This window comes from Salvelinus sp. IW2-2015, linkage group LG19, assembly GCF_002910315.2.
Source record: "Salvelinus sp. IW2-2015 linkage group LG19, ASM291031v2, whole genome shotgun sequence".
NCBI lineage: Eukaryota > Metazoa > Chordata > Actinopteri > Salmoniformes > Salmonidae > Salvelinus > Salvelinus sp. IW2-2015.
The window spans coordinates 516902-529396 of record NC_036859.1 but is presented as its reverse complement, the minus strand read 5'-3'; the positions used below and the strand labels follow the sequence as shown (position 1 = coordinate 529396).

At 40.5% G+C, this 12495-nt stretch overlaps 1 protein-coding gene across 8 annotated transcripts in view; it reads right to left on the bottom strand.

The window, feature by feature from the left end:
• The window catches only part of myo9b (myosin IXb), a 74606-nt gene that overhangs the window by 46191 nt on the left and 15920 nt on the right, over positions 1-12495 (bottom strand). For all 8 annotated transcript variants that reach the window (XM_024009398.3, XM_024009405.3, XM_024009406.3 and 5 more), the window contains exons 3-5: positions 2822-2916; positions 2252-2314; positions 681-780 (exon numbers count right to left, since the gene is read on the bottom strand). In XM_024009398.3, the coding sequence (XP_023865166.1) occupies positions 681-780; positions 2252-2314; positions 2822-2916 (258 nt within the window). The remainder of the gene's footprint in view (positions 1-680; positions 781-2251; positions 2315-2821; positions 2917-12495) is intronic.

The window sequence follows — 12495 nt, the reverse complement described above, 5'->3', positions numbered from 1 at the left end:
TCGCGTGCACACTGATTTAAAGCAACGATATTCGAGTGATTGACTGTATTAAAACTCTGCAGTTGCAATAAAATAAAAAATCTTTACAGTGCAAAAATAATGTGACCCCCAAAACCTAGATGGAGATATGTAAATTAGACGAGGATTCAGTCCTAATATTAGGCTACTGTAGGCCTACTCGTCACAAGAAAAAAAGTTACCAGCTGATGAGATGATACATGCATTGTGAACTGCGCTCCATACTGACATGCACTGTCTGTCCCCACCCTGAGCGTTGATGATTGATCATATAGATAGCAGAGAAGGCCATAGAGAAGCCAGATTTAGACATCGCATATAATTTTAACAGTTTTATTTCACGTCATGCTGTTCATAGAAATAATTTATTATAATTGACCAGTTTCTCGCAGTTATTTATCCCGGGAAATGGTAGTGGGTTTGGTTGGGAAATCTCAGTAACCCGGTTCCCGCTATTAAACCCTAGTGTGTAATGATTATGACGTTAATGAACTCAACTGAACTGGTGTATACCCTGTGTTAGTGTGTATGTGAGTGAATGTGTGTGTGTGTGAGAGTGAGTGAGTGTGAATGTGTGTGAGAGTGAGTGAGTGGGAATGTGTGTGTGAGAGAGAGTGTGAATGTGTGTGTGTGAGAGAGTGAGTCAGTGAGTGAGTGAGTACCTGTTGTAGATATGTGTAGTCTTCAGGCTGCAGCAGACTGAACTCTCTCTGCTCCTCCGTGGATGCTCCCACCAGCAGGTAGTAGAACACATGGTAGTTCCTAGAGGTCAAGGGTCAGAGGTCATACTGTGTGTGTTTCAGTCAGAAGCCCCCACCAGCAGGTACTAGAACACATAGTAGGTCCTAAAGGTCAGATGTTAGAGGTTATACTGTACTGTAGAGAGGGCAAGGAGTTTTTCTCTGACTGCATGACCTGACCAGGAAAAATTCCAGGCCTTAGTTATAGGAAACAACTACTGTAAGGCTCTGGTTATTCCCTGGTCAGGAAAAACATAGGTCTCCAGTCAGACTGTTAATCATTAGTGTGTATATATAGTACATTCATCTGTAATAAAAATTGTAACGTGATTCAAATGGTGTGATTGTGTGATTTGTATCATATTGTACAATAGCTGATGAAACTAACACTAAACTTTCAAAAAATGTATTTATCAGTGTTATTACCTAATCGTTGCTGGTTGAAAAAACAATCTACACAGGACCATCTAATCAGCAGGTTTGCATGGGCGGGAGTTTCAGCTTGCCTGGTGACAACACCAGGTGGTAAATGAGTTAATAGACCAATAAAAAAAAAGTTCCACTCCCAGACAGTCCTAGTAAAATTAAGCTGAAAAGCTATTTTTGTCAATTTTAATGGAAAACTATTACAGTAAGGTACTTTTAACTGTTACCCAGAAAATATTTGATATTTATATAAAAACGCTGCACTGGGCCTTTAAAGCTGAAAATCCTAAATAGTGAAACTGCAACGTCTGTTTGGGATATTACAGCAACAAAGAAGTGACAGCAAAAAAAAACATGTTTTACACCCCTCGGACGACATAGAACAGCAGAATATGTACTGCAATTTTTTTTTACCATGCTGCTCACCTGTTTAGTCAACAAAACAAAAAACAAAGGCGCTGGAGGGCGTTTCCCCTAATGTGGAGTCCATCTTTAAGTGTTTCCATCATTAGTTTCCATTTTGCAGCAAGAGAGTAATGTATAGTGGTGCTATCACTTATACCTTCTCTATGCTTTTCCGCATGATTTGAATTAATAAGAAAGTGAAGTAGACTTTAAGTTACACTTCAGACCAGGGTTCAACTTTAAATAAGAGAAGCTAATAAAATAACAAGCCTTTTATGCACTACAGTCACAGGAGCGCATGCTGTTTGTGTGGCATTAACCCTACAGCCTGTGAAAGTAAGAAGCACAAAACTGCTTCATAGAATAGTTGATGTGATGCTGCTATGACAAATGATCTGAGCGTGAATTTCCTGAATTAGTGTTGAGCACCTTCATAAAAAATTGTTCTTGGATGCACTCATTTCAATATCCCAAACAAGGACTCATTCAGTAAGGGACAGAGTCAAAATTTAGATAAGCCAGAGTTGCACCTGCTTTCGCTTGAATCATTAATTTACGTCAATAGCGGGAAAATGTTTGTCGAGCGCCAGTTCTTCCCTTCTACTCCATCTATACCTGTGTGTGTGTGTGTGTGTGTCAGATCTCTGCTAGTCCAGCCATACCTTTCATTCTTAGCTCTGAACACCAGTCGACACTTCTCCAGCAAGTACTTCTCAACTACTGCCCTGCAAGGGAGACACACAGATCAATCAATTCAAAATCGATACCAACAACTGATAGAAGTGTGGCTTGTGTACAAATGTCTGATTTATGTACTTATGTCTGATTTCAAAAATAAAGCCAAATAAGTGTGCTGTGAACTAAAAAGAAAGGTTATGACAGCAGTCATGTTTGAGAGACAGGCTCCCTTCACTGTGACACTGGCAGCTAGGAACTACATAAATAAACCAAATCAATTTTACCCAGAAACTCACTGATGAAAATGTGGTTGCCATTCAGTGAGGAAATATAGCCTGGTCCCAGATCTGTTTGTGCTCTTTGCTATAAGACGTTGGCAAGAAAGCAGAAACAGACAGGCACCCAGGCAAGTCTAAAAAAAATGAACCATCGCACTGATTTAAAAGTGAATGGTATCTTGTTTCTGTGATGATACAGCCATCATGCAGCAACAGGTGTTGCTATGGTGTGAAAAATGTCATGCAATACATGATAACACAAACACACTGCCTCACCCTCTCACCACCCCACTCTCTAGATAGTTGAGCCGGATGAACTTCCCAAAGCGGCTGGAGTTGTTGTTCTGTGCCGTCTTCGCGTTGCCAAACGCCTATTTAGAAACAGAGCGAGAGGAGATATTATTTACAGTTACAAAAACTGATGAGGTACTGTAAAGGGCTGGGTCACCATAAGCTAAATCTAATATTTGGCATTTTTACAAACACTACAAATACAGTGCCTTCAGAAAGTATTCATACCCCTCGACTTATTCCACATTTTGCTGTGTTACAGCCTGAATTAAAAATGGGTTAAATATATTTTCTCATTCATCTACACACAATACCCCATAATGACAAAGTGAAAACTTTGTCATTATGTTTAGAAATTTTGGCAAATTGATTTAAAATGAAATACAGAAATATCTAATTCACAGAGGTATTCACACCCCTGGGTCAATACATGTCAGAATCACCTTTGCCAGCGATTACAGCTGTGAGTCTCTGGGTAAATCTAAGAGCTTTGCACACCTGGATTGTACAATAGTTGTACATTCTTTTTTTATCATTGCTAGACAGCCATTTTCAATTCTTGCTATATATTTTCAAGCCAATTTAAGTCAAAACTGTAACTAGGCCACTCAGGAATACATGTCGTTTTGGTAAGCAACTCGTGTAAGTGCATTCGGAAATTATTCAGACCCCTTAACTTTTTCCACATTGTTACATTATAGCCTTATTCTAAAATTGATTAAAATAAAAATCTCAATCTACACACAATACCCCATAATGACAAAGCAAAAACAGGTTTTTAGAATTAAAAAACAAAAATACATTATTTACATAAGTATTCAGACCATTTGCTATGAGACTTGAAATTGAGCTAAGGTGCATCCTGTTTCCAGAGATACTCCTTGACATGTTTCTACAACTTGGAGTCCACCTGTGGTAAATGCAATTGATTGGACATGATTTGGAAAGGCACACACCTGTCTATATAAAATGCACCATAGTTGACAGTGCACGTCAGAGCAAAAACCAAGCCATGAGGTCGAAAGAATTGTCCGTAGAGCTACGAGACAGGATTGTGTCGAGGCACAGATCTGGGGAAGGGTACCAAAAAATGTCTGCAGCATTGAAGGTCCCCAAGAAAAGTGGCCTCCACCATTCTTAAATAGAAGAAGTTTGGAACCACCAAAACTCTTCCTAGAGCTGGCCACTCAGCCTAACTGAGAAATTGGTGGAGAAGGGTCACTCTGACAGAGCTCCAGAGTTCCTTTCTGGAGATGGGAGAACCTTCCAGGAGGACAACCATCTCTGCAGCACTCCACCAATCAGGCCTTTATGGTAGAATGGCCAGACGGAAACCACACCTCAGAAAAAAAAGGACATGACAGCCCGCTTGGAGTTTGCCAAAAGGCACATGAAGGACTTTCAGACCATGAGAAACAAGATTCTCTGGTCAGATGAAACCAAGATTGAAATATTCATCATCCCTATGGTGAAGCATGGTGGTGGCAGAATCATGCTGTGGGGATGTCTTTCAGCAGCAGTGGAGCAAATTACAGTGAGATCCTTGGTGGAAACCTTCTCCAGAGCGCTCAGGACCTCAGACTGGGGCAAAGGTTCACCTTACCACAGAACAACGACCCTAAAGTACACAGCCAAGACAATGCAGGAGTGGCTTCGGGACAAGTCTGTGAATGTCCTTGAGTGGCCCAGCCAGAGGCCGGACTTGAACCCGATGGAACATCTCTTGAGATACCTGAAAATTGCTGTGCAGCAACGCTCCCCCATCCAGCCTGACAGAGCTTGAGAAGATCTGCAGAGAAGAATTGGAGAAACTCCCCAAATACAGGTGTGCCAAGCTTGTAGCGTCATACCCAAGAAGACGCAAGGCTGTAATCGCTGCCAAAGGTGCTTCAACAAAGTACTGAGTAAAGAGTCTGAATGAATATGTAGATTTTTTATAAAATGTCCAAAAATTCTAAAAACCTGTTTTTGCTTTGTCAGTATTGGTATTGGGTGTCTATTGATGAGGGAAAACATATATTTAATCCATTTTAGATAAGGCTGTAACGTAACAAAATGTGGAAAAAGTAAAAGGGGTTTTAATACTTTCTGAATGCACTGTATACATATATTTGGCCTTGTGTTTTAGGTTATTGTCCTGCTGAAAGGTGAATTTGTCTCCCAGTGTCTGTTGGAAAGCAGACTGAAGCAGATTTTCCTCTAGTATTTTGCATGTGCTCAGCTCTATTCCTTGCCGGTTACAAGCATACCCATAACATGATGCAGCCACCACCATGCTTGAAAATATGAAGAGTGGTACTCAGTGATGTGCTGTGTTTGCTCCAAACATAACGTTTTGTATTCAGGATATAGGTTATTTCTTTGCCAATATGTTTTGGAATATTTGTATTCTGTACAGGCTTCCTTCTTTTCACTCTGTCACTTAGGTTAGTATTGTGGAGTAACTACAATGTTGTTTATCCATCCTCAATTCTCCTATTACAGCCATTAAACTCTAACTGTTTTAAAGTCACCATTGGCCTCGGTGAAATCCCTGAGCAGTTTCCTTCCTATTAAGAAGGACGCCAGTATCGTTGTAGTGATTGGGTGTATTGATACAGTATTAATTACACTTTGAATGGTGTAACTTCACCATGCTCAAAGGGATATTCAGTGTCTGCTTTTTTTTGTTTACCCATCTACCAATAGATGTCCTTCTTTGCGAGGCATTGGAAAATCTCCCTCATCTTTGTGGTTGAATCTGTTTGAAATTCACTTCTCGACCGAGGGACCTTCCAGAGAATTCTATGTGGGGTACAGAAATGCTGTAGTCATTAAAAAAAACATGTGAAACACTATTGTTGCACACAGATTGAGTCCATGCAACTTATTACATGACTTGTTAAGCAAATGTTTACTTCGAAACTGATTTAGGCTTGCCATAACTAAAAGGGTTGAATATTTATTGTCTCAAGACATTTTAGCTTTTCATTTTAAATAACATTTGACTTTGACATTATGGGGTATTGATGGAAGGCCAGAGAAACAAAAATCGCAATTTAATAAATTTTATATTCAGGCTGTAACACAACAAAATGTGGAAAAAGACAAGGGGTGTGAATACTTTCTGAAGGCACTGTAAATGCTTCACAATTCACAAAAAAATGAAATTAGCTGATGAAGATATCATAGAACCAAACGTATAAGATCTCCTAAGCCTGAGTTTACCACACACGGAACTCTGCTATTCAACCAGAAGGCTTCTTCATATTCCGAATATATCGAACGGCGGCTTCTGGTAAGAGTCGAGGGGGAGGGGTGTGTTTCCCTACAAACAATTCCTGTTCTACCAAAATTGAAAACAAAATGTCCACTTTGACATTATGGGGTATTGTGTGTAGGCCAGTGACACAAAATCATCATTTTATAAATGTTAAAAGGCTGTAACAACAAAATGTGGAAAAGTCAAGGGGTGTGAATACTTTCTGAAGGCACTGTACAGTATGGTGTTGCTGTGAGACATTAACTAAATCTGTTTGACGAGCAGATACTGTATGTTTAAAAGGGCCAATGCAGCATTTTTTTTATTATTATCTCAATATCAAATCATTTCTGGGTAACAATTACCTGGGAGCGGTTTGAGTGGGGAGGTGAAAAGGGAAAATGTGCTGTTATCGGCAGAGAGGTTTAGAACTCTCTTATTGGTCTATTAACTTTTTACCGCATGTTTAGATCACCATGGAAGGCCAACACTGACACCGTGATGGTTTTCAGAGGGATGTTGTGATTATGACGCCGTGACAATTATGAAACCAGTCCTTCTCAGATTACCACGTTAGTCAAAGAGAGTCATAAGCACAGTCACAATCAGAGTCCTGATTGATAAGATGATTTTGTATGCGATTTGTAGGAAATATGCACTAGTTACTGAGAATAAAATGGAATTTTCAGGACTTTTTGGGGAGTAAAAATGGATATCCATTCAAAATCCTATTTTCACTATACCTTAATCCCAAAGCCTAAAATAGAACAAATTCAGGACATGGGGGAAAAAATATTTTAAAAATCATGACTTTTAACATTCTTTCTTGTTTTCATACCTTGACAGGACGTTCTGGTCCTGATAATGTAGGAAAACATGCACGCGCACACACACACGTACACACCCCTCCAAAAGTATTGGGACAGTGGACATGTTGTTGTTGTTTTGGCTCTGTAGTCCAGCACTTTGAATTTGAAATGATACATACTGGGTGAACCCTTTAGAAATTACAGCACTTTTTGTACATAGTTTCTCCCCCCCTTATTTTAGGGGACCAAAAGCAATAGAAATCAATGGTAAATTATGTATTGTGTCATTCTGGAGAAACTATTTTTTGTAAATAAAAATAGAATATGTTTCTAAACACTTTAATGTGGATGCTGCCATGATTACGGAAAGTCCTGAATGAATTGTGAATAATGATGAGGGAGACAGTTACAAAATGCTAACCTCCCCTGTTATTGTAATGGTGAGAGGTTAGCATATTTTCACAATTTTGGGCCCACTGAACATGACCCAGACTCCACCCCTACAGAAGAACAGTATTTGGGTTGAGGTGGTGGTGGTGTATTGGAGGATTCCAATGAGGGCTACAGTACAGTAGGGGATCCTGTCTTGACACGTCAGGGCTGTGCCTTCACAGGCCTCTATACAGCCTCCGTACATACAGTATTACTTTGAACACTCTGATCCTCTCTCTCCCCCCTCCCCCCATTCTGTCTGTCTTTCACATTTTTCAAATTTCTCTTCCCTCCCCCCCTTCCCATCTCCTTTGTCTCTCTCTTGCTCTCTTTCTACCTCTCTCTCCTCTCCCTCCAAATCTGCCTCTTCTATATCTCGCTCCCTCCCCCTCCAACAGCCAAGTGTGCCAGTAAAACTGACTGCTAGCCTGCTAGAGCCTGAGGAATGTTCCTCCCTCCTCTCCATAGTGAAGTAAACACTATGAGTTATCATCCTCTTTCAAACACAGCTTTTACATTCCAACAAGTAATATCTGGAAATACGTCTTGGCTTGTTCTGGGTTCTCCACTCCTCTTTCCCTCTCTCTCGGTCTCTCCACCTCTCCTCTTACTCTCTCTGTCTCCTCTAGCCAACGCCCCAACATGGCCTCCATAATACACATTCCCCTATGGAGCTGTAGGGCCCGAACAGAGCAGCAACCAACCCCTCCCTCACACAATAACCAGCTACTCTCTGATTGGCATGTGAGGGATAGAGATATTCCCCATAACAGTTTGACTCATTACAAAAAAAAAAAAAAAAAAAAAAATGAAGAACGAGACCCTAAACATAGGGACCTGGCTGCTAGAAATAGTCAACAGCTCTTGGTCTTGTGTGTTTATTAAAAATAGTGCTCCTAACCATACATCTCGGTTTGCCTCTGCTGTGTTCAAGGAAGTGAAATGGAGCTCAACCAAAGAACAATACACAGAAGAAAAAGTTCCAGCTCTAAATGGTCACTGCCCGAGGTTTTGCTGTAGGCCACTTCTGGAAAGACACGTTTATTGCAGGCCTACGTCTCCTAACCATGGGAAGTGACTGTCGTTTTTGGCATGCTCTCAGATAGAGGGAAGTGGGGCCTAGGTCCCTGCAATCATAGCATTAACTCTCATAATGGGGAGTCCATCAGGACACCAGAGGTTGGTCCAAAACACTGTAGATAATCTGGGCCTGTTTTAATAAAATGTCTCAGAGTAGGAGTGCTAGCCTGACGACTCACACTTAATGATTCCGCTGCTCTGTTGTTCGCTACATACTTTAATCTGAGACTGCCATCATTGAAGTTGTTTGTGGTGATGAGGGGCAAGAGGGGCCTTTTACAAAACAAAGTAATCATCGATGGGTTCATCTCCAACCAATCACAGTATCAAAGTCTATTGCGAACTTTCAAACTGCTGCTATACCTACGTGTGTTCTGGCTCTGGCCAAATCAGACAGCCCTGAATGTGTTCGCATTCGGTGAAGGGTCGGGGAGGTAACTCAGATCCAGGCTCATTGCGGATAAGAAACTAACGTCCGTGAGCGTGCCGTGGCGTTTGGCCGGCGCAAGGAGTCTGGGTAGCCAGGCAATAGGAGTGCTGGTCTAGGATCAGTTTTGCCTTTTAGATCATAATGAATAAGATTGGAGGGGGACACGGCGTAAATCACATTACTTCCAAAATACTATAGTTTACTACATTGCCTAAAAATAAAAATGTATCACTCATATGTCTCCCGCTCTTAAAAGGTAGGACATAGAAAGAGCTCAAGATAAAGTGCAAGTCTCTCCAACTCTGCCCTCTTCAAACTAAGTGAAGCCTATTGGCTGATTATAGCCCAGTAATACTGATAGCTTAATATAAATGCGCCATGGGAGAATCTCTGGTAGTTTAACCTATGCTATTTCTTATGTTATTTCGATATTGCCTATAGGGCGCAACATTTCTGGGACCATGGCTGTCAAGTGAGCTGCGTCACATATGCCTACAATAACATTGAGGGACTGCGGTTGGGCTTGGGACCAGTTATTGCGGTAGTGGGTGGGAGTCGGACAGAAAGCCAGAGGGTGCAGTATGAAAAGCTACGGGTGCAGGAGGGATGAAGAAATCAGTCCCATGCAGACCTCTACCCTGGACTTTGTTGCTTATTAGTGCCAACTGCAGAGGCACACCTTAACAAGGCACACCTGTTCATTGAAATGCATTCCAGGTGACTACCTCATGAAGGTGGTTGAGAGAATGCCAAGAGTATGCAAAGCTGTCATCAAGGCAAAGGGTGGCTACTTTGAAGAAGCTTTTGATTATTTTACTTTGAAGAATCTTTGATCCGGGAACAGACTATCTTGGGAAGAGGTGGGAGTGTGGGGCACAGCCCTACTTTGTGCCTTGTGTAAGTTGTTACTAATGACAGTACTGCACTTACACAGTAATAACAGAACAGTGGTCTAAGCAGACATACGCGGCTTTCAGAAATTATTCATACCCCTTGACTTATTCCACATTTTGTTGTATTACAGCCTGAATTCAAAATGTATTAAAATGCATCTTTCTTTGTCATCTTTGTCTTTGTCATTATGGGCTATTGTGTGTAGATGGATGAGGGGCATCCATCTACACACAATAGCCCATAATGACAAAGTGAAAACATGTTTGCAAATTTATTGAACATGAAATACAGAAATATCTCATTTATATAAGTATCCACACCCCTGAGTCAATACATTGTAGAAGCACCTTTGACAGCAATTACAGCTGTGAGTTTAAGAGCTTTCCACACCTGAATTGTGCAACATTTGCCTGTTATTCAAGCTCTGTCAAATTGGTTGTTGATCATTGCTAATATTTTTTATTCTGTACAGTCTTCCTTCTTTTCACTCTGTCAATTCGGTTAGTTTTGTGGAGTAACTACAATGTTGTCCTAAATTCTATCACAGCCATTACACACTCTGTAACTGTTTTAAAGTCACCATTGGCTTCATGGTGAAATCCCTGAGCTGTTTCCTTCCTCGCCGGCAACGGAGTAAGAAAGGATGCCTGCATCTTTGTAGTGACTGGGTGTATTGATACACCATCCAAAGTGTAATAACTTCACCATGCTCAGAGGGATATGGGAATGTCAGCTTTTTATTTTACCCATCTACCAATAGGTGCCCTTCTTTGCAAGGCAATGGAAAACCTCCCTAGTCTTTGTGGTTGAATCTGTGTTTGAAATTCACTGCTAGACTGACGGTATGTGTGGGGTACAGAGATGAGGTAGTCATTCAAAAATCATGTTAAAAACTTATTGCACGCAGTGAGTCCATGCAACTTATGTGACTTGTTAAACACATTTTTACACTTTAGGATTGCCATAACAAAGGGGTTGAATAGTTATTGACTCAAGACATTTCAGCTTTTCATTTAGAATTAATACAAATAAAATTAAAATCTATAAAAAATATTCTACTTCGTGGGGTATTGTGTGTAGGCCAGTGACACAAAACCTAAATTTAATCCATAAAAAAAAAAAAAAAAAAAATCAGGCTGTACCAACAGAAATGGAAAAAGTTAAGGGGTGTGAATAGTTTCTGAAGGCACTGTAATAGAATCAAGATCAAGTCAACAAGATATTTGTATCTAAAAGAAACAATGCTAAAGTAGTGTGTAGGTTAGTAAAGAAGCATGACCATAAATGAGAATGGCACCGGCACAACAACTATATGGAAAACCACACACAGATTTCTTCTGAAAGCGAACCAATGGCTCTCATTAACCTTTTTGTCAGAATTTTGTACAACTTCCGGCACGCATTAACTGTGAACACAGGCTGTACGTTACAGTTTCAGACAGTGGCCTATAAGCTAATGTGGCTAGTTGAGCATAATGTAGGCCTATCAACAAAACCAATGGACCAAATGCCATAACCCCACTGGAAAAAAAATGGTTGAATCAATGTTGTTTTCACATCATTTCAACCCCAAAATGCAATGCGATGACATTGAATCAAAGTGGAAAACACATTAGATTAGAAAAAAGTTAGCATAAGGGAATTTCATATTTTTTTCCCACCCAAGTTTGAACCAAAATCCAATGACATGGTGAAACTTTGTTGATTTCACGTTAGTTGACAACTCAAAACAAATGTAAATCAAAACTAGACGTCTGTGCCGTGGGACATTTTCACATGGATATAGCTGTTGACTATGATATCGCCAACAATAGCCAATATGTGGTGTTCAATGTAGGCCAACATTCCATGAGACTTTATCAAAACATTATGCTTGGCATTAACCATTTTAGGAATGATGTTTAACCTGTCACAATTGGTCAAAAAGGTGCCTGAAAGTGGCATTGTATCGTGATAGGATGCAAGAAACCGCTTTCAATTAATTGTTATCATTATTATTACCATTAAGAGAATCATACAGAAATGTGTGCTACCCTCTGCCTATTGGCTTATTTGCACTTTCAAGCCCGTCTCAAAATAGGACACTTTCCCTTTAAGACAAAAAAAAAGCTCACCTGACTTGCTTTTCAAATACAGTTAGACATGTACAACTTTTGTGATCTTGTAGGAAACAATCACTCCCCCATTGCTGAGCAAAATTAGCCAAAAACTGGGCAAGTCACTCACAAGCTAGGAAAGAATATCGACATATGTGCACAATCGGTTCTGTTCTGTGATCTCAAATGGGCATATAGGCTACTCTACAACCGCTCATGCATGCCTGTGAAATAGAACAAGGCTACTCCGACGCGCTCTTTAACCTACAACAAAATAACCATATATCCACAGTAGAGGAAAGATGGTGTACATTTTAGTGAAGTTCAATCTCGTGCATCTCTGCGTGAGCTTGCAATTCTTCAGCACGGGACTGCTCCAGGAGCTTCGTGGTTGCATGTACGTAGCTTAGAGGGAACACTGGCCAGAGCATAACTGAGACAGAGTGACTAGCTGGCTGACTGGCTGTTAAAGAAGCAATCACTGTAATGGTGGTATTAATTTAGCTGAAAAGGTGTTCCTCCGTCAAACCTGACTGAGCACTATTCACTCAGCAGCTGGAATGCAGCTCTGGCAGAACTGTTTTGCTCACTAGCCCTGAAAACTGAATAAGAAACAAACCGGAGAGACAACAGCTGTTTGTCGGGTTACTCATTGCTACTCATCCAGTTGTAAATAG